At 42.0% G+C, this 22,077-nt stretch overlaps 1 protein-coding gene across 2 annotated transcripts in view; it reads left to right on the forward strand.

Moving 5' to 3' along the window:
• The first annotated feature begins 383 nt into the window (after positions 1–383).
• The window catches only part of nectin3b (nectin cell adhesion molecule 3b), a 350,178-nt gene continuing 328,484 nt past the window's right edge, over positions 384–22,077 (forward strand). Inside the window, exon 1 of one of the 2 annotated variants that reach the window (XM_070891821.1) lies at positions 384–524. In XM_070891821.1, the coding sequence (XP_070747922.1) occupies positions 467–524 (58 nt within the window). In that variant the 5' untranslated portion in view covers positions 384–466. The remainder of the gene's footprint in view (positions 525–22,077) is intronic. The other variant, XM_070891822.1, reaches the window with a different exon arrangement.

Raw genomic sequence — 22,077 nt, forward strand, 5'->3', positions numbered from 1 at the left:
TCAACCCGAACAAGGGTATATTTCGTCGACGACCCCTACAACACTATTTGCTTAGTCGATGCGTGCAGAATGCATTTTTGGGTGGAATAACCCAAGATGACAGGGAAAGAAAGGGGGCGCGATTCACATTTTGATCGCAACTTTGCAATCCCACACGCACAAAAAAAAATCAGATATGGAAGAAAGAAAAACACTGACGCCGACCTAGAGAGTGTGAAGCAAAGAATTGAACCTGACAACATGGTGTGCGAGAGCGTGCATTTATTAGTAGGGGTGCGGCCCGGGTGGGTGTGCACATTTGTTTGGTGTTGTCGCTGGCACCTCCTCCCTGTTCCGCAGACTCGGAGGGGCTCGCTCCAGTCCCAGTCTGCTCGCTCCCTCGATCTCTCGCGCTGCCTGGGTTGCCAGGTTCGCTCGCTCGCTCGCGCTCTCTCTGGTTGCCAGGCTCCCCTCGGTTGGGTTAAAGATGGCGGGGACCGAGCCTGCTACCCCGTTACTGCTCTTGATGCTGCTCCTGTGGTCGGGTAAGGACCCGTCGCTTTTTTAATGCGGTATCTACTGGTTTAATTTATTGATTATCCCGGGCTCCCGCCCTCTCTCGGACTCGGACAAAGTTTGTCAGAGATTTTTCTATCTCTCTCTCTCTCTCTCACTGTCTCGCTGAGGGGATCCCGGGAGGTGACAGTGGCTCTGGTCTGGTCCCCAGCGCAAGAAATCCAACTTTTCTCTTTCTCTCTCAGTCCGGAGTTTCGTCTATGTTTAATTGATTGAAATCCACACACAGTCTGCCATTTCTGGCATCTGAATTTTAAACTGATAACTTTTTTAAATGTGTGCTTGAGAGAGAAAATTCATTGAAGAATTTGAGAATTTTTTAAACGAATTTTTTTGTGTTGAGTTTAAAAAATATATATTTAGTTGGTGTTTAATCTGTTTAGCTGTTGTGGTTTGTGAGGCTGTTTGCTGAGGTTTGTGGGGGGAGGCAGGTAACCCAACTCCGGCCCAGCCCGCTGTCATGGTGACCACTTTTTCTTTTTTTACAAAAAGGCAGCTGCTTGTCAGCCCGTCTGCAAATTCCGGATTGAAACGCACCTCGGGAAATTGCTCTCCAAAGAGCTGCTCCAGCATTTACTGTGTTAAAACATGTATTACTTGGGTATCACCGGAATTTTTTCCAGAAAAACTATAGTTTCCGTTGTATCAAGAGCAGACGAGTGTCTGCACTGAACATAAATTACAATTGTGGTTAAAATAAGTGTCTTTATATCAAATTTATATTTGGCAGATTCTTGACTTGTTTCTTTGGCAATAAATCTACTTTAAAGATGGAACACCTGAAGTACTTTTTACTTTATTGCGATTAGAGCCAAAAGCAATCTTAATTGAAGTACAACATGTGCCTTGAGTTCCACGTTTTGCAAGGTGTTTATAAAATGGGCAATAAATCTACAGTACAGTGCATTGAACAGATTTGTACAAAGTTCAAATACAAAGTGGAGACTTCCTGTTAATGGGCAAGGTTCTAGATAAGATTTAGTACCCAATCCATGAATTCAGACAATAGGTGTACTGTAATGCTCAAATCATAATTACAATTTTTTTCTTTACACAGGAAACTATTTTGTTTGTCCAATGACACTTCTAATTTGAATATAAAGTAAATTAGCACAGGAGGTACGATAGTCAATTGCACATGTGCACAGCTCATGAGTCAGTTTATTTTTTTAATCATAGGTTTGTCCTAGTGGCTTTTATTAGCATATTTTTTCTGTTTGCAGTTAACAGAACTGAAGCAGTATACTGTTGTGGTGATATGAACATTTGTAAAAGGTATTGTAAGGGAAACCTGACCATCAGAGTGTGTATTACGACTGGCATGGTTGGGGCATGCAAGTATTCACATACACACTGAATCTGTTTTGGGGTATGCTGTGACCAATTTTTAACGTATTTTCCTGATTTATCCATGTTAACTAAATAGGCATAACACATTTTATGTAAAAAAAAAAGTTGGGGTGAAAGGGATTGCTAATACCGTTTTCTTAAGCTGATCTTATTTCTACATTTGTTTCTGCAGAGTTAAGACTTAGCCATGTGCCAAATGGATTTATAATATGACTGGCTAAATTCAACAAGTAGGACCTGCATTTTCACAGCTTCTGTTTCTGAGTGCTCCTCAAAGACAGAAAGATGTCTGAATGTTTTATGAGGTGGAACATAAACAAGTGGGCACCAAGGAGGAACAGGGAAAGGGATTAACTGAAAGACTGAGTCGAGGGCAAAGGCATAATTAAAAAGCTCAAACTAGGTGCCTTCATTATACATGATTTTTATATTTATTTAGTACAGGTACAACGTCTCAAATCTGGCAACCTTGGGACCGAGACCGTGCTGGTTTTTGGATTTTTCTGGATTTTGGACAAGAAAATCTATGAGCTGAAAATTCTGGCCTCGCCAGCTCCATACAAAGTGCGAGACCTTGCAAAAGCTGGTTTTCGGGGCGCGGTGCGCATGCGCTGAAAACTGGCTTTTCCGATCTGTCGATTTCTCTGAAGAGGATCCTCTGTATCCCCGAAGCCGTTAACTAGTCCAGCTCGCTGGCTTTTGGACAATAATTTCGAATTTTATTTTACTGAATATCAGATGGGATTTTCTCTCATGTCCCGTTTTCGGACAATTCCGATTTTCGGACAGCCGGATTTGAGATGTTGTACCTGTATTCCTTTTCTCAATACAAAAGTGACTGATTTCCACAAAAAGTGGAATTTACTGTATGATTGAGTTATTTTCCATATCATTTCAGTATTAAGATGCTTTGCCTTGAACATGAGCTGTAAAAGTTGGGGGCAGTGCACAGCTGTTGAAGTGTTGGTGTAAACCATCAGATTAGTTAAACACCTGTGTTTAAACTTTTGGTTAGGTAAAACAAAACAGGCCTTGCTTTCCTCCCTATTTTTAGAAAGTTGAATTTTTTTTAGCGTCGCTCTTACATGCCAGTACTTATCTGGCACAAATCTGCATGGGTTCTTATGAGTCTCGGAAAGTGGAATACAGTAGGCTGATCTGCCTCCTGAAATACTACACTTAAAGAATATTTAAAACCAAGGGCTCTCCATTTATTAGTAATGGCAGGAATATTAGTTCCCAGTCGCATTTGTTGGATTTAGTCATTCATGATACGTTGCAAATCCATTGGAAAGGAAATATCATCACTCGTATTGGTATCTTACAACATGGTTTGGGAATTACATTATGCACCAGGATTGATTTTCAAAGATAATAGTTTCAGCAAAAGGTTAAAGGTGGGATTTTGGGTATGATCAAACGGCTGTAGTGTAATAAGTTATATAGATATGAAAAGTGACACTTTTGAAAAGTCTACTGGTACGCTGACTATTCAGCATTTTAATAGTTGTACATAATTGCTTGCATTTCATTCCCTACATCAAATATTTGTGTTTAAGCTTCACAAAATGTAATGCAGTTTGTTGATGGCCCTTTCCTGGCAAACACAAATCCTTTAGTTAATAAAACTTACTAGGCTTACACCACAGTACATAATGATGACATGCATCTTTTAGTAGTGCAACTGCAAATCTAGTTGCCCTGCAGTTTTAATGTAGCCCACGAGCCAGTGGGCAGACAGGTTTGCTGTTTTCCCTTTACACCTGTTGCTGTTTTTTGGATTGATTCTTGCTGACAGACTTTGTTGGGACAGTTGTTCTGCAAGCACAGCTGTGTGGTTTGATTGCATGCAAACCTGCTCCAAAATGTAGTTTCACTGCGAAAAAAACTTTAAAAAATATTTGAGCTATGAACATTTTATAACTTGTGATGCTGTAACTCTGTTGAACATGTTTTTAGTTGAGTTGGCTATAATGTCTTAAAAGTTGCACTTTACTAAAAGTATGAGTTTCCAAGAGATATTGGATCTATTACAGTTGGTCATTATTTTCCAGAAGTTAAAGCTTCTTTGCTTAATTGTAGCTGTGTATTGAAAGAAAACCAAATAGGTTTTTAATGTTTAGCTCGTGTCGATCTATTTTGTTTGTCAAGCTCATTTAAACCATTCATTAAGCATAAGGTGATGGCTGCTTTGTCATTCTGTGTAGTGTATATCTTCAAATAGAGAGCTGCTATTCTGTCTCAATTAATGCCTCATTAAAATCATTTGTCAGTAGAATTTTAAGATTGGGAGCATTTTGGAATTTGATAACTAATTTGTCATTTTCATTACATATAAGAATAGGAAGGAGTAGGTCATTCAGCTCCTCGAGTCGGTTCTGCCATTCAATCAAATCATAGCTGATAAACAATTATTTTTCTAATTCCAGTCAGAATGTTGAATCTAAATAACTTATCTTGTATTTTATTTGCTGATTTTGCCCAGTAAGCTCACCAATGGACAAAAGAAGGAATCTCAGAAACTGTACACTGTGGTATCTGTTTATGTTGTAGATTGAATTCGTTTTATTCATGAAAAAAATTTGGCAAATTTCATACTTTTCGTGCAGTGGAGTCCTCCTGACGAATGGGGCCAACTTTTATCACTCAAACAACGCCACTATAAATCAATAACTCGCTGGTCATTTATCTCCTCGCCGAATCTAGACCCTTGCTGTGTGTCTGCCATATTTCCCTACATTACAACAGTGACTGCATTCCAAAATGTCTTCATTGGCTGTGAATGTCTGGTAGGATTTTAATTTTCCTGGCATTCAGTGGCATGATGGTTTATCTGCTGTTGTGGTGGGAAGTGCAGCTGAAAAATGTATTTGAAAATGTACAAGGATGTTTCCTGGCTCAACATTTTAATGAAGTAAGTAGGGATAATTATACATTGGATTGGATGTTTAGTAGTGAGAGTGACCTCGTATCAGGCCTCCATGTGAGGGATCATCTGGGCAACAGGGATCTCAACATTATATGGTTCCAATTGGCTAGTAGAACTAAAGGTACTGGAACCTGCAACTCGTACCAGGTTTCAAAAGAGCAAACTTATCCAAAATGGCAGATGATTTCGAATGGGTAAATTGGCTAACCCTCCTCGGTGGCGATGAGACAATGTTGAATATAAATGGAAAGTTTTTAAGAACAAGATTAAAAATGTGGAAAACAAACATGGATCCAAAATCAAAAGAAGGAACTGTGGTAAGATGAAGCCAATGTGGCTGACTGGCTATGTACAAAGACAAATAAGATGTAAACAGAAATGTTTCTATAAATTAAAAACATTTAATACTCAAACAGGATTGAATACAAGGAACAACTAAAGAAAACGAAGGCTGCTGTTTGATCAGCAAAAAGGCTAATGGAAAAAAGGATTGTAGACAACTGTGGCAGTAATGGGAAGAGCTTTTTTAATTATGTAAAGAGTCGGAAAACTATCAAAGACTGTATTGGGCCACTGAAGGGTGTTCAAGGACGGCTTACAAAAGACTCACTAAGTATGGTGGAAATATTAAATGAGTACTTTGCATCAGTCTTCACCCTTGAAGATGATACTTAAATATTAGAATTTAATAATACAGGTTGGATCTCTCTGGTCTGGCACCCTTGGGACCTGACCAGTGCCGAACCAGAGAATTTTTCGAACCACGGGAGGTCAGTGTTTGACTGTACCAATACACCCTACATAAGCACAGGATGCGGCACCTGTAGAGCGCTGCTCACTGCCCTCCTGGGCTATCTTCTTGAACCAATCTTGCAGCTTGGCTTGCCTCATATATTTTGGTTTTTCTTTAATGAGTTTCTCTTGTATCATGTAGACAGACATGATCTCTTGCTCCGAAATGAAATACCATGCCGGTTTTTAAATTTCTGCAGCCATCCTTGAGAATATTCACACTTGTGCTGCAGGTTAAGTTCTTGGTGGAATATTTTCACTTGCGCCATTACCATCTCGCCAGAAATGCTAACACCGACGAAGCCTAAACCACTGAGTGCACTTTCTAAATCACTACTTTTCCCTTCCTTCAATGTCTTACGAAAGGTCATACTTTTTTAACTTTCACTGTCAGCAAAAAACTTAATATCCTTTTGCTTCTTCAAGTCATACACTGTTGATGAACCAACATTGTAAAACTCGCACAAGGCCCGTACTGATGTGCCCTTGTTCAATTTTTCAACAATCCCACCTTTTGCTGTATTGATAACGACACAACTTTACACTTAGCAGCACTACCAACCCTTCCACGGCTTGCTGGTCTCTTTGAAGCCATATTTATTGGTAAATTAGAGCTAAATAATAGCGCAGAGCACAGAGCCAGGACGGCCGGCCGGACGTAAATAAACTTTGCGGAAGCGGCAGTTCCACAAACTAATGCCAAATCGCGGATGTTTCTGGACAAGAGAGGTTCAACCTGCACGTACTAGTTTTGTTAATAGCTAACATAGATAAACATAGTTTTAGAAAGAACTAAGAACTTGAAAATAGGTAGAGCAGCTAGGCTGGATGATATCCAACCGAGGGTCTTCCAGGAGATGAGACGTGCTGTGCGAGCCCCTAGCCTGAATCTTTAATAGCTCACTGCACTTTGGAATGGTTCAGAAACATTGGAAGGAAGCTAATGTCGTGCCTATTGGCGGGAAAAAAACAAGTGACTAGACAGACCAGGGTAACGATAGGCTCATCAGTTTAACATCAGTAATGGGTAAGATGCTTGAAAGAATCATAAGGGATGCAATATATGAATACTTGGATAGGGAGGGACACATTAGGGACACCCCACATGGCATTAAAAAAAATACATCATGTCTTACAAATCTAATTGTAATTTTTGAAGAAGTTACAAAGTTGGTGGATTAGGGAAGCCCAGTAGACACTGTCTACTTAAATTTCCAAAAAGCTTTTGATAAGGTACCGCATAAGAGGCTTCTTGGAGCCTCTGGTATTAGTGGCAAAATATTGAGTTGGATTCAGAACTGGCTGGCAGGACGCATGCAAAAAGTAGTTATAGATGGATTTAGGTTTGTTTAGAGACCGGTCATCAGTGGTGTCCCGCTGGGATCAGTGTTGGGACTGTTGCCTTTTACTATTTTTATTAATGATTTAGCGGTCTCCTCACATTGTGGGTGACACTGAGGCTCTAGAAAGGGTGCAGAAGAGGACCACTAGACTAATTCCAAGTCTAAAGTATCTTAGTTATCAAGATAGGCTAAAAGAGTTGGGACTCTATACCTTAGAGAAGTGTAGTCTTTGGGGGGGGGGGGGGGATCGGGGCCCTGGAGAGGCATGGGCCCTGGGGCAGCACGGGCCAGCCCACACTGCGATATGTGTGCGCACTAGGTCCATGCAGCAGAGCTGGTCTCCAGTCGTCTTGGTTAATCCTTGCTACTGGACCAAGACCTAGCTTTGTCAACCCTTCAACATGTAGTTTGGGACCTGAAATATTAGGTCCTTCATTGAAACACCTGTGAACTTTTTGACGTGGAAGCAAGTCATCCTCGATACAAGGGATTGCTTATGATGATGATGATTGAGGTTTATAAGATAATGAAGGGAACAGATGGTTTTCAATTAAATAGATTAGGCAGGACCAGGGGTCACAAATTTAAGTTGTTTTGGGCTAGATGTAGGTTAGATGTCTGGAGGTGGTTCTGTTCCCAGAGAATAGTAGACCTCTGGAACAAGTTGCCCTTTCGTGTAATGGATGCAGACTGGCTGAATTCCTTCAAGCAAAAGTTGGATTTGTTTCTGGCTGCGGCGGAGATCACCTTTTACAGAAGGTAGGTACTGCAGGGAATTCAAGGCCACAGTGATCTCCTGGGCTAGTTTTGATTGCCTAGATGGGTCACGAGGAATTTTCCCCCCCAAATTGGCCTGTTTTTTTGGCCTCTCCCAGGAGATCACATGGTTTCGGTTTGGGTGGAGTGTATATGTTGTGATACACAAAGTAGCGCAATTGTGTGGGACAGGTTTGATGGACCAGATGGTCTTTAGCTGTCCGTCATTGTTCGTATTCAAGTACAGATGCAGCATCCCGAATCCGGAACTCCAAAAACTGAAATTATCCAAAAACTGGACATTTTGCGCATAGCTGATGGAGTCGTTTGGCATTATTGTGTGAAAAACGGATATTTTGAGGCAAAACCCAACTCCGGCACGGATGTTGTCGAAGATTCCAGATTTCAGACAATAAAATCAAGTCTGAAATCCGGAATCCTCGACTGAATCTGTGCCGGATTTCGGACCTCACCGCTCAAAACCCGGCACGGATTTGGTTGAGTATTGATTTTCTTGTCTGAAATCCAGGAAAATCCAAAAACTGGAATGGATTCGGTCTCGAGGATTCCGGATTTTGGACAGTGTACCTGTATTCTGAGGTTGTGGAAGGTGCTATATAAACACACATTTGTTCTTCTATAGCTGTATTCAACAATTCTGGATAGAAGTCTTGGAGACCAAAAGAACCATAACCACTGTGTGTTTGTGTCTTTTCTCCTCCCCCCTGCCCCGCCACTCTACTCCAACTCGTACTTTCCCAGGAATTCCAAACCAAAGGTAGGCTTTTAAACACAGGTTGGTGCTGCTTAGCTATTACTCCTTGCCTTTTCTATTTCTTTCAACTTAGTGCCCTGCACTGTGAACCATGGCCTTTTTACCTAGACTTGTCATATGAAGAAAAATTGCTTTTGCCCTTAGTTTTAAGGATATCAAAATATTACACCAGGTTTATTTTATATAAAATTTTTATTTTGAGAAACTCTCTGAATTTTCTGTTTCGGCACTATTGATTTCAACAGTGCTTCCTTTCTGGGACAAGAACATTTTTTTACTTGGGTCAACATGGCAATTCTGAGGAAAGTATGGCAGTATCTGTTATGACTCAATAATGTAGTGTTTCTGTAACAGAAATACAGTGCATTACAAAAGGATTTTGAAAGCTTTCATCAAAATAAGGGAGCTTTTTGTGATAATGAGTTTCATCTGGTGTTTTTGTAATGTATACAGAATATTCAGAATATTTGGATATTCAGAAATCTGTCGCTGCATGGCCTGTCTTTTTTCTCCTCTTTTCACACCCCCCCCCCTCCCCCCGGCCATCTACCCGCTAGATTTAGTGGAAGCCACCCATTTTTTTTCAATGTGTTTAGTTAAAAAGCTATTGTTTCTTGGTAGTCTTAATTAACACAGAATTATAATATTTTGACATAGGATTGGAAGATGTATGGCATCACATGATGCCATTTACCATCAGTTCCTGTATTGATACCCTTTTTATTATCATTTAAGGCAGCTGGTACCATTTTCATTGCATATATTTTTAAAAAAGTAATTGTGATTTTAAGATATTTTAATCTTGTGTTGCTATTGCGCAGTCACAACCCATTTGAGTAAGTGCCTTATAATTTATAGTCACCTATCTATTATCTTGTATGTAACCTCGCTGAGCACTGAAAGTCATTTTAACCTATTGGTGCAATGACTAGGATAGACTGCTGAAATGCACTTATAGAACACAGGAAAAAATAAATTGCAGATACACGTTTAAGTGATATGTGTCCACAAGGGAATTTTAAACTAACCATCAACATCATTAGATTGGCACAACTGTAATTTACAGCAAGCCAGGTTTGGAATTTAGGCTGTTTCCCAACAATTTTCTTATGTTCACAGCTTACGTAAGCAGACCAAATCTTAAGTTATATTTTTGGCCATGACTGGGTTAGACTTCAGTTAATATTCAGTAGCAGTATATAGCTTATTGCAGAATATGTGGGATGCCAACTACAATTTCTATTGTAGAAATAGAATATAGAAAATAAGATGGATGGATCATTGGTCCATCACCATCTACCTCCTTAGATTTTCCTCCTAAAATTCATCCCCAACATGGACTTCAAATGCGAGGAGTTTGTGGATTTTTTGTGTGCATAAAATTGAGGTAATCAGCATAGTTGCGGTTGCCTAAACTTTCCTCCTCAACTCCCATTTAAAAAAAATTATTCGTTCATGGGATGTGGGCGTCATTGGCAAGGCCATCATTGATTGCCGATCCCTAATTGCCCTTGTGAAACATAGAACATAGGTGCAGGAGTAGGCCATTCAGCCTTTGAGCTTGCACCGCCATTCAATAAGATCGTGGCTGATCATCCCCTCAGTACCTCTTGATCCCCTTAGCCGTAAGGGCCTTATCTAACTCCCTCTTGAATATATCCAATGAACTGGCATCAACAACTCTCTGCGGCAGGGAATTCCATAGGTTAACAGCTCTCTGAGTGAAGAAGTTTCTCTTCATCTCAGTCCTAAATGGCCTACCCCTTATCCTAAGCCTATGTCCCGTGGTTCTGGACTTCCCCAACATCGGGAACATTCTTCCCGCATCTAACCTGTCCATTCCTGTCAAAATCTTATATGTTTTTATGAGATCCCCTCTCATCCTTCTAAACTCCAGTGAAAATAAAGGCCCAGTTGATCCAGTCTCCCCTCATATGACAGTCCAGCCATCACTGGAATCAGTCTGGTGAACCTTCGCTGAACGTCCTTCCTTAGATTAGGAGACCAAAATTGAACATAATATTCCAGGTGAGGTCTCACTAAGGCCCTGTACAACTGCAGTAAGACCTCCCTGCTCCTATACTCAAATCCCCTAGCTATGAAGGCCAACATACCATTTGCCGCCTTCACCGCCTGCTGTACCTGCATGCCCACTTTCAGTGACTGATGAACCATGACACCCAGGTCTCATTGCAACTCCCCTTTTCCTTTCTGTCGCCATTCAGATAATCTGCCTTCGTGTTTTTGCCCCCAAAATGGATAACCTCACATTTATCCATATTATACTGCATCTGCCATGCATTTGCCCACTCGCCTAACCTGTCCAAGTTACCCTGCAGCCTCTTAGCGTCCTCCTCACAGTTCACACCACCACCCAGTTTAGTGTCATCCACAAACTTGGAGATATTACACTCAATTCCTTCATCTAAATCGCTAATGCATATTGTAAAGAGCTGGGGTCCCAGCACTGAGCCCTGCGGCACTCCACTAGTCACTGCCTGCCAATCTGAAAAGGACCCATTTATCCCGACTCTCTGCTTCCTGTCTGCCAACCAGTTCTCTATCCACATCGGTACATTACCCCCAATACCATGTGCTTTGATTTTTTTGTGCGGGACCTTGTCAAAAGCCTTTTGAAAGTTCAAATACACGACATCCACTGGTTCTCCCTTGTCCACTCTGCTAGTTACGTCCTCAAAAAATTCCAGAAGATTCGTCAAGCATGATTTCCCTTTCATAAATCCATGCTGACTTGGTGTGATCCTGTCACTGCTTTCCAAATGCGCTGCTATTTCATCCTTAATGATTGATTCCAACATTTTCCCCACTACTGATTGGTCTATAATTACCCATTTTCTCTCTCCCTCCTTTTTTAAAAGTGGTGTTACATTAGCTACCCTCCAGTCCATAGGAACTGATCCAGAGTCGAGAGACTGTTGGAAAATGATCACCAATGCATCCACTATTTCTAGGGCCACTTTCTTAGTCTGCATCCCAGGGTACTTATCAGGCCCTGGGGATTTATCGGCCTTCAATCCCATCAATTTCCCTAACACAATTTCCTGCCTAATAAGGATATCCTTCAATTCTTCCTTCTCACTAGACCCTTCGTGAAGACAGAACCAAATTATTTGTTCAATTGGTCTGCCATTTCTTTGTTCCACATTATAAATTCACCTGAATCCGACTGCAAGGGACCTATGTTTGTCTTCACCAATCTTTTTCTCTTCACATATTTGTAGAAGATTTTGCAGTCAGTTTTTAAGTTCCCTGCAAGCTTCCTCTCGTACTCTATTTTCCCCTTTTAATTCAACCCTTCGTTGTCCTCTGTTGAATTCTAAATTTCTCCCAGTCCTCGGGTTTGTTGCTTTTTCTAGCCAATTTATATGTCTCTTTCTTGGCTTTAACACTATCCTTAATTTCCCTTGTTAGCCGTGAAGGTGGTGATGAACTGCCTTATACAACTTAGTGATTTGCTAGGCCATTTCAGAGGGCAGTTAAGAGTCAGTCGCATTGCTGTGGGTCTGGAGTCACACACAGACCAGGTAAGGGTAGCAGATTCCTTTCCTAAAGGATATTAGTGACCCATTATTTTAATAACAATCCGGTAGTTTCATGGTCACCATTACTGATACTAGCTTTCTATTCAGATTTTAAAAAAAAATAATTAACTGAATTTAAATTCCCAAGCTGCTGTGGAGGGATTTGAACTCATGTCCCCAGATCATTAGTCCAGGCCTCTGGACTACTGGTCCGATAACAGCATCCACTATGCTAGCCGATTGCTCTTTGTTATTCTCCATCCAACCAGCCATCACCCAACCTGTTCTCACTTTTCCACCTCAGTCCTCAACACAGTCATTTGTGCATGAAGCCGAGTAATTGTTCCCTCAATCTGCTCGTGTCCCTGACCACTTTCTGAGCCAACAACTTACAATTACATAGCACCTTTTAATATAGAAAAAAGTCCTATGGCACTTCACAAAAGTGTAATCAAATAAAATGGATACCAAACCAAGGTGATAATAGGAAAGGAGACCAGAAGCTTGGTCAAAGAAATGGCTTTTAAGGAGAGTCTTAAAGACAGAGAGTTAAGTGGAAAAGTGAATGGGTTTATGGAAGGAATTGAAGAAAGTTAGGCCTAAATGGCTGAAGACACGTACACCAATTATGTGATGGGTGGAAGTGAATGCACAAAAGCTTAGAGTTGGAGGAATGGAACGTTCTGGGGTGTGGCTGTTATACTGCAGGTGGTTACAGAGTGTCAAGGACATGAAGGGATTTAAATACGAAGATGAAAATTTTAAACTTGCGCCATAGGGTGACCGGGAGCCAATCTTGGTCAGCAAGAACAGGAGTGATGGGTGAGGTGGACTTGGTGAATGGGATAGGATATGGGCAGCAGAGTTTGAAATGAGTTGTAGTGGAGGATGGTAAGCTGGCATGTTGAATTTGAAAGTGATAAGGGAATGGATAAGAGGTTGGATAAGCAGATGGGATGAGGCAAGGGCAGAAGTGGACGATGTTATGGAGGTGGAAGTTGGTGATCTTTGTAATGGATAGGCTGTGGGGTCATTTTTGAGTTGATCATTGGTCAACCTCCCTTCCATCGTTCACAACTGCACGCTTTGAACAAGCATGAGACACATGATAGTGAAGTATATGGAACAGACTTGATTCCTATACAAGTTAGATGATCAATCTATTCGATGTAAAGGAGTAGCGTTGAGTTTCTCTCTCTTTCCAGCTCTTTAACTAACTCTGGAAATCCATCTTTCTTTCAACACCTCTATTTGCTTACTTCAGAGATACATTTCACAGATAAGACCTCATGACATCTGTTCTCGGAACCTTTCAAGATCAGCTTATTTACTTAAACAATCTTAGTTGCTTACTTCAAAGGTACTTTCCACAAACCAGACTTCATGATCTATATGTTCTCAGATTCTTACAAGGACAGTTTAGTGTCCTAAACATTCACACTATACCATGGTTAATAAATCTGTTTATTCCACTAGTCACGAAAGTAATACATTAGCGCTCATGGCTGGCGTTGTCCCAGTCACTAATTTCCTTGCGCAGACATTTCTTGTAGATAATAATCAGACATTGGGAGCAGAACATAATCCATCCTTCCTTCTCCTAAGCATCCTGCTGTTTTCCTGTTTATCCTTAGAAAGTCTGTAAATGTATGGCCGATTACAGTTATACAGGTCACTTTGACTTTTAACTCTTAACTCTCCAACATATCCAACAGACATAGCTCAGTTCAGGACCGAATAGGATGGCAAGGTTGTGAACAATCTGGTTCAACCTGAGACAGTGGCTGGGAAGGAAAATTGAATTGTGGACAGGGGGTGGATGCAGGGGATAGGAAGGTGGGCAAAGAGAGTGGCTATGGTTTTACTATTGTTTAACTGGAGGAAACTACAACTCCTCCAAAACTAGTTTTCAGACAAGCAATCTGACAGCATAGAGACAGTGGAAGGTTGAGAGAAATAGAGGCTGAGTGTTGTCATCATTCATGTGGAAGCTGAGTGAGTTTTCAGATGATGCTGCCAAGATACAGCATGTAGATATGGAAGTGGAGGAGGGGACTTGGGGACTCAAGAGGTACTGATGTCACAGTGAGAAGGGACGCTTTTGTTGGAGATCCTCAGGCTATGATCAGATAGGTAAGGGTGGAACCAAGTGAGGGCAGTACCACTGGGCTAGACAAGAGGAGAGGTATTGGTGTGATCAACCATTCAAAAGACTGCAGAGAGAACGAAGAAAGACGAAGAGGAATAATGCACCATGGTTATACTCGCAGGGGAAATAATTTGTGACTTTTTGGTTAAGCTATTTTGGAGCTGTGGCATGGCGGAAACCTGATTGGAGGGATTCATGTGAAGGGGTGGGAAGGATGGGCACAGATTTGAGAGGAAACAACATGTTTGAGGACTTTGGAGAGTAAAGTGAGGTAGGATATTGGCATGGTAGCAGAGTTATCCCCGGTGTCCTGGCCAATATTTATCCCTCAATCAATATAACAAAAAAACTGATTATCTGGTCGTTATCACATTGCTGTTTGTGGGAGCTTGCTTGTGTGCAAATTGGCTGCCGCGTTTCCTTACAACAGTGACTACACTCCAAAGGTACTTCATTGGCTGTAAAGCACTTTGAGACGTCCGGTGGTCGTGAAAGGCGCTATATAAATCCAAGTCTTTTATGGGAGTAAACTAGCAAGAAATATAAAAACAGATAGTAAGAGCTTCTACAGCTGTATAAAATGAAAGAGAGTAGCTAAATTAAATGTTGGTCCCTTAGACTGGAGAATTAATAATGGGAAACTGGCAAATGGCAGAGACTTTGAACAAATATTTTGTATCGGTTTTCACAGTGGAAGACACTAAAAGCCTCTCACTAATAATAGATAATCAGGGGGCTCCAGGGAGTGGAGATCTGAAAACCATCGCTATCACTAGAGAAAAAGTACTAGGCAAACTAATGGGACAAAAGATGGACAAGTCCCCTGGACCTGATGGCCTGCTCCTTGGGTCTTAAAAGATGTGGCTGCAGAGATGATGGATGGATTGGTTGTAATCTAGCAAAATTCCTTGTATTCTGGGGAGGTCCCAGTGGATTGGAAAACCACAAATGTAACGCCCCTTTCAAGAAAGAAAGGAGGGAGACGGAAAGCAGGAAACTATAGACCAGTTAGCCTAACATCTGTCATTGGGAAAAATGCTGAAGTCCATTATTAAGGAAGTAGTAGCAGGACATTTAGAAAATCATAATACAATCGAGCAGAGTCAGCATGGTTTTATGAAGGGGAAATCATGTTTGACAAATTTGCTAGAATTCTTTGAGGATTTAACAAGCAGGGTGGATAAAGGGGAACCAGCAGATGTAATGTATGTGGATTTCCAGAAGGCATTCGATAAGGTACCACACAAGATAAGAGCTCACGCAGTTGGGTATAATACATTAGCATGGACAGAGGATTAGCTCACTAACAGAAAACAGAGAGTCGGGATAAATGGGTCATTTTCAGGTTGGCAAACTAACTAGCGGGTTTCCGGAAGGTTATTTGTGTCTTCCTTCATGAAACCGTTACCAAAGTATTTGTTTAACTGGTCCGCCATTTCTTTGTTTCCCATTATAAATTCACCTGATTCTGATTGCAAGGAACCTACGTTTGTTTTCACTAATCTTTTTCTCTTCACATATCTATAGTAGCTTTTGCAGTCAGCTTTCATGTTCCCAGCAAGCTTCCTCTCATACTCTATTTTCCCCCTCCAAATTAAACCCTTTGTCCTCTTCTGCTATATTACAAAATTTTCCCAGTCCTCAGGTTTGCTGCTTTTTCTGGCCAATTTATATGCCTCTTCCTGATATTTAACACTATCCTTAATTTTCCTTGTTCGCCACTGTTGAGCCACCTTCCCCGTTTTATTTTTACTCCAGACAGGGATGTATAATTGTTGAAGTTCATTCATGTGATCTTTAAATGTTTGCCATTGCCTATCCACTGTCAACCCTTTAAGTATCACTCGCCAGTCTATTCTAGCCAATTTACGTCTCATACCATCGAAGTTACCTTCCCCAAGTTCAGGACTCTAGTCTCTGAATTAACTGTGTCACTCTCCATCTTAATAAAGAATTCTACCCTATTATGGTCACTCTTCCCCAAGGGGCCTCGCACAACAAGATTGTTAATTAGTCCTTTCTCATTACACATCACCCAGTCTAGGATGGCCAGCCCTCTAGTTGATTTCTCGACATATAGAAAACCATCTCTAATACACTCGAGGAAATCCTCCTCCACCGCATTGCTACCAGTTTAGTTAGCCCAGTCAATATGTAGATTGAAGTCACCCATAACTGCTGTACCTTTATTGCACGCATCCCTAATTTCTTGTTTGATGCTGTCCCCATCCTCATTAATACTGTTTGGTGGTCTGTACACAACTCCCACTAGCGTTTTCGGCCCTTTGGTATTCCGTAGCTCCACCCATACTGATTCCACATCATCCAAGCTAATATCCTTCCTTACTATTGCATTAATTTCCTCTTTAACCAGCAACACCACCCCACCACATTTTCCTTTCTGTCTATCCTTCCTAAATATTGGATACCCCTGGATGTTGAGTTTACAGCCTTGGTCACCCTGGAACCATGTCTCCATGATGCCAATTACGTCATATCCGTTAACTGCTATCTGCGCAGTTAATTCGTCCACCTTATTCCGAATGCTCCTCGCATTGATGCACAGAGCCATCAGGCATGTCTTTTTAACACCCTTTGCCCCTTTAGAATTTTGCTGTAATGTGGCCCTTTTTGCTTTTTGCCTTGGGTTTCTCTGCCCTCTACTTTTACTTTTCTTCTTTCTATCTTTTGCTTCTGCCCCTATTCTATTTCACTCTGTCTCTCTGCATAGGTTCCCATTCCCTGCATATTCGTTTAACCCCTCCCCAACAGCACTAGCAAACACTCCCCCCAGGACATTGTCTCCAGTCCTGCCCAGGTGCAGACCATCCGGTTTGTACTGGTCCCACCTCCCCCAGAACAGGTTCCAATGTTCCAGGAATTTGAATCCCTCCCTTCTGCACCACTCCTCAAGTCACTTATTCATCTGAGCTATCCTGTGATTCCTACTCTGACTAGCACGTGGCACTGGTGGTATTCCTGAGATTACTACTTTTGAGGTCCTACTTTTTAATTTAGCTCCTGGCTCCCTAAATTCGTCTTGTAGGACCTCATCCTGTTTTTTTTACCTATATCGTTGGTACCTATATGCACCACGACAACCCTCCCCCTTCAAAATGTCCTGCACCCGTGCCGAGACATCCTTGACCCTTGCACCAGGGAGGCAACATACCGTCCTGGAGTCTCGGTTGCAGCCGCAGAAACATCTATCTATTGCCCTTACAATAGAATCCCTTAACACTATAGCTCTCCCACTCTTTTTCCCGCCCTCCTGTGGAGCAGAGCCACCCACGGTGTCATGGACTTGGCTGCTGCTACCCTCCCCTGATGAGTCATCCCCCTCAACAGTACCCAAAGCGGTGTATCTGTTTTGCAGGGGGATGATCGCAGGGGACCTCTGCAGTAACTTCCTTCCACTGCTCTTCCTGTTGGTCACCCATCCCCTATCTGGTTGTGTAACCTTTTCCTGCGGTAAAACCAACTCACTAAACGTGCTAGTCACGACATCCTCAGCATCGCGCATACTCCAGAATGAATCCACCCGTAGCTCCAGTGCTGCATTGCGGTCTGTCAGGAGCTGCAGCCGGATACACTTCCCGCATATGTAGTTGTCAGGGACACTGGCAGCGTCCCTGACTTCCCACATAGTACAGGAGGAGTATAACATGTGTCCGAGCTCTCCTGCCATGACTTAACCCCTAGATTAACTTAATTTGGCAACAATAATGCTAAAGGTTACTTCCTGATAAAGAAAAGAAAAAGAAAAAACTACTCACCAATCACTTACCCCCTTGACTGTGACGTCACCTTTCGAGGATGATGTGAAGGTTACACTAAAAGAGGAGAGGGAAGTTATGGACAGGATAGTAATGGATAGAGAAGTCGTAATAAAAAATGAGCATTACTAAAAGTCCAGATGGAATGCATCCTAGGTTGCTGAAAGTAAAAAAAAAAAGTAGAGGCGTTGATCACAATCTTTCAGTCCTCATTGGATACAGGCATATTGCCGGAGGACTGGAGGGTTGCTAATGTTATACCACTATTCAAGAAAAGTGAGTGGGATAAACCAGGAAACTACAGGTCAGTCAGTGTAACCTCGGTGTTGTGGAAGTTATTGGAAATCATTATCAGGGACAAAATAAACTTTAATTTGGAAAGGCATGGGTTAATCAATTAGAGCCTGCATGGATTTGTTGAAAGCAAATCGTATCTGACTAACTTGATCGAATTCTTTGAGTCAAGGTAGTTCTGTTTGTGTGTGTGTGTGTGTGTGTGTGTGTGTGTGTGTGTGTGTGTGTGTGTGTGTGTGTGTATATATAGACTTTCAGAAGACATTGGAGAACGTGCCATACAGGAGGCTTATTAAGAAGATGGAAGCCCATGGAATTAATGGGAAAGTGACGATATTGATTTTGACAGGAAGCAAAGGGTGGTGATGGATGGATGTTTTTCAGACTGGGTGGTTGGTGGTTTACAGTTTTGGGGCCCATTATTCTTTTCAAGTTTTATAAACAACCTAGACACAGGTGTAGGGAGCAGCATTTGCAGATGAAACTTGGCAATGTCGTGGATAGTGATGAGGATAATTATAGGCTTCAGGATTACATAGGCAGGATGGTGAAATTGGCAGAGGCACTGCAGATATAGTTCAATGCGGAGAAGTGTGAAATAATGCACTTTGGGAGGACCAATATGGAAAGGCAGTATATTTTTAATGCCATGATTTTGAAGTGTAGATGAGCAGAGAGACCTTGGTATTCATATACACATCATTAAAGATGGCAGGGCAAATTGACAAGGAGCTTAATAAGCATATGGGTTACTTAAGTTTATAAATAGTGGAATAGAATATAAAAGCAAAGAGATCATGCTAGAACTTTATAAATTACTGGTTAGGCCTTAGCTGGAGGATTGTGGACAATTCTGGGCACCACATTTCAGGAAAGATATGAAGGCCTTAGAAAAGGTACAGGGGAGGTATACTAGGATATTACCATGGATGAGAGAGTTCAGTCATGAGGAAAGGTTGAAAAAATTAGGACTGTTCTCCTTGGAAGATGAGGAGGTGACCTAATAGAGGTTTTCAAGATGATGAGCTAGATAGAGAAAACGTATCCCATCTGGCAAGTGGGTCAATAACTGGAGCTTATCGATTCACAATCATTGGCAAAACATCTAGAAGTAAGATGAGGAGAAATGCTTTAACTCCGAGTTGTCGGGATGTGGAACGCTCTACCTGAAAATGTGGTGGAAGCTGATTCCATAAATGATTTTAAAAGGGAGTTGGACAAGCTCTTGAGGATGAGGAACTTACACGGTTACGGAGAAAAGTAGGGATGTGGGACTACATAGGATTACCTGGGAAATATGGCACAGAAACGGGCTATTTGGCCCAACCAGTCCACGCCAGCGTTTATGCTCCACTCAAGCCTCCTTCCATCTTTCCTCATCTAAATCTATCAGAATAACCCTCTATTCCCTTCTCCCTCATGCTTGTCTAACCTCCCCTTAACTGCATCTATACTATTCGCTTCAACCACTCCCTGTGGTAGCGAGTTCCACATTCTCACCATTCTTTGGGTAAAGAAGTTTCTTTTGAACTCCCTATTGGATTTTTTGGTGACTATCTTATATTGATGGCCTCTAGTTATGGTCTTCCCCCACAAGTGGAAACACATCTCTGTATCCACTCTATCAAAACCTTTCATAATTTTAAAGATCTCTATTAGGTCATCCTTGTTTTAAAGAGAAAAGAATTCCATGTTCATCCTTTCTTGATGTGTATATCCTCGCATTTCTGGTATTATCCTTGTAAATTTTATCTGCACCTTCTCCAGTGCCTCTATATCCTTTTTATATTATGACGACCAGAACTGTGGTACAGGTGCAATGTCCCAAATCCGGAACTCCGAAAACTAGAATGGTCCGAAAACCGGACATTTTGAACATATCTGATGGAGCCGGCTGGAATTATTGTCCGAAAACCAAGTGAGGAAAATCAAGTCTGAATTCCAGAATCCTCGACTGAATCCGTGCTGGATTTTGGGTTTTGCCTGATTTCAGACCTCACCGCACAAAACCCGACATGGATTCAGTTGAGGATTCCGGATTTCAGACTATTGATTTTCTTGTCTGAAATCCAGAAAAAAAACTGGAACGGATTCGTTCCAGAGGAATCTGGATTTCGGACATTGTACCTGTTAAGCATAATTTCCCTACTTTTCAATTCTATGCCTGTAGAAATAAACCCGAGTGCTTGGTTTGCGTTTTTATGGCCTTGCAACTTTTAGTTATTTGCATATTTGTACTCCGAGACCTCTTTGTTCCTCTACCACACCTAGGGCTCAAGTTTCGGCCTGAGTTGCTCCTATTTTTTTTGGAGCAACTAATTTAGAATGGAACATCTTATAAATTGCAATTCTCGGCATTTAGTTTGCTCCAGTTCTAGTGAGTTAGAATAGTTTCATTTTAGAACAGATTTTTTTTTTTTTAAAAGGTGTGTGTCCAGCCACATGTGCCTGTTTTGAAAGTTTAGGCAGCGAAAACTTACTCCAAACTAACTTAAAATGGAGTAAGTGTAGATTTTTGTACTCTCAGAAAAACCTTGCCTACACTTTAGAAATGGGGGGGTGACGGACGGGAAGTTTACAACATTAAACATTTCACTTTTACAAATAAAGAGCTATCATCAATAATAATAAATCAATAAATCAACCAATAAATCAATCAAAAAATAAATTAAATATCAAACAAAAAAATAAAAAATTAAAAAATAATAAAAAAACAATTAATAAATAAAAAATTAAGTTTCTACTCACCTACTGTAGCACCAGGAGCCCTCCAACAGCATGCTTGGACGGGGGCCTCCCGGGAGATGCCAGTTAGGCGGGCCACGCTACTTCGGGTGGGGCCTGCACCCAGCAGATAATTGACGCCGCCGAGAACTTTGAGGGGGGCCCGCCCCCAGCGAGATGCCGAGCAGGTGGGCCCTGCCGCCAAAGCCAGACCGCTGCGGAGAACTTTGGGGGGGGGTCCCGCCCCCAACGAGATGGCAGGCCCCGCCGCCGAATCCGGGCCACCGTGGAGGACTTCGGGCGGGGCCCGCACCCAGGCGATGCCGGGCCGCCACTGAGAACTTCGGGCGGGTCCCGCCCCCAGTGAGATGCCGGACGGGTTCCGCCGCCAACGAGGTAAGAGGTGTCAGGCCACTCGGCCAGGGATAGGGGCGGCATCCCTTTGGCCAGGGATAGGGTCGTCGCCCGGAGACAGGACGCGCTGGGAGGGCCAGGAGCTACTGCGCATGCGCGCAGCTGCCGGCACTGTTTTTGGTGCCGTGCTGTAGTTCTGCCCCCAGCAACTCCTGCTGCGCCGCGCCGAGCTGGAAACGGGCCTACAGATATCGGAGAATTGCGAGGTAAGTATTCGGCACAATTTCTGTTCTACAAATTAGGCGGGCATCTCTGATGTGTGCCGTTCTAGCGGGAGTCCGAAACTTGAGCCCCATGACTCTCACCGAGCAAGTAATAAGTGACCTCCTTATTCTTCCTACCAAAATGTAATACCTCACATTTATCTGTGTTGAACTTCATTTGCCAATTATATGCTCACACACCCCCCCCCCCCCCACACACACACACACACACACACACACACACACACACACACACACACACACACACACAAACAATTTGGTGTAATTTGCAAATTTAGAAATTGTGTTTTTGATTCCAAAGTCTAAATCATTACTGTAAATTGTGAATAGCAGTGGTCCCAGCACCGATCCTTGTGGAACACCTTCTGCCACTGAATTGCTAAAGTTTACCATTACTCTCTGCTTTCTGTCCTGAAGCCAGCTAGCAATCCATTCTGATACTTGTCCCCTGACT

Source organism: Pristiophorus japonicus, chromosome 10 (genome assembly GCF_044704955.1).
Source record: "Pristiophorus japonicus isolate sPriJap1 chromosome 10, sPriJap1.hap1, whole genome shotgun sequence".
Classification (NCBI taxonomy): Eukaryota; Metazoa; Chordata; class Chondrichthyes; family Pristiophoridae; genus Pristiophorus; species Pristiophorus japonicus.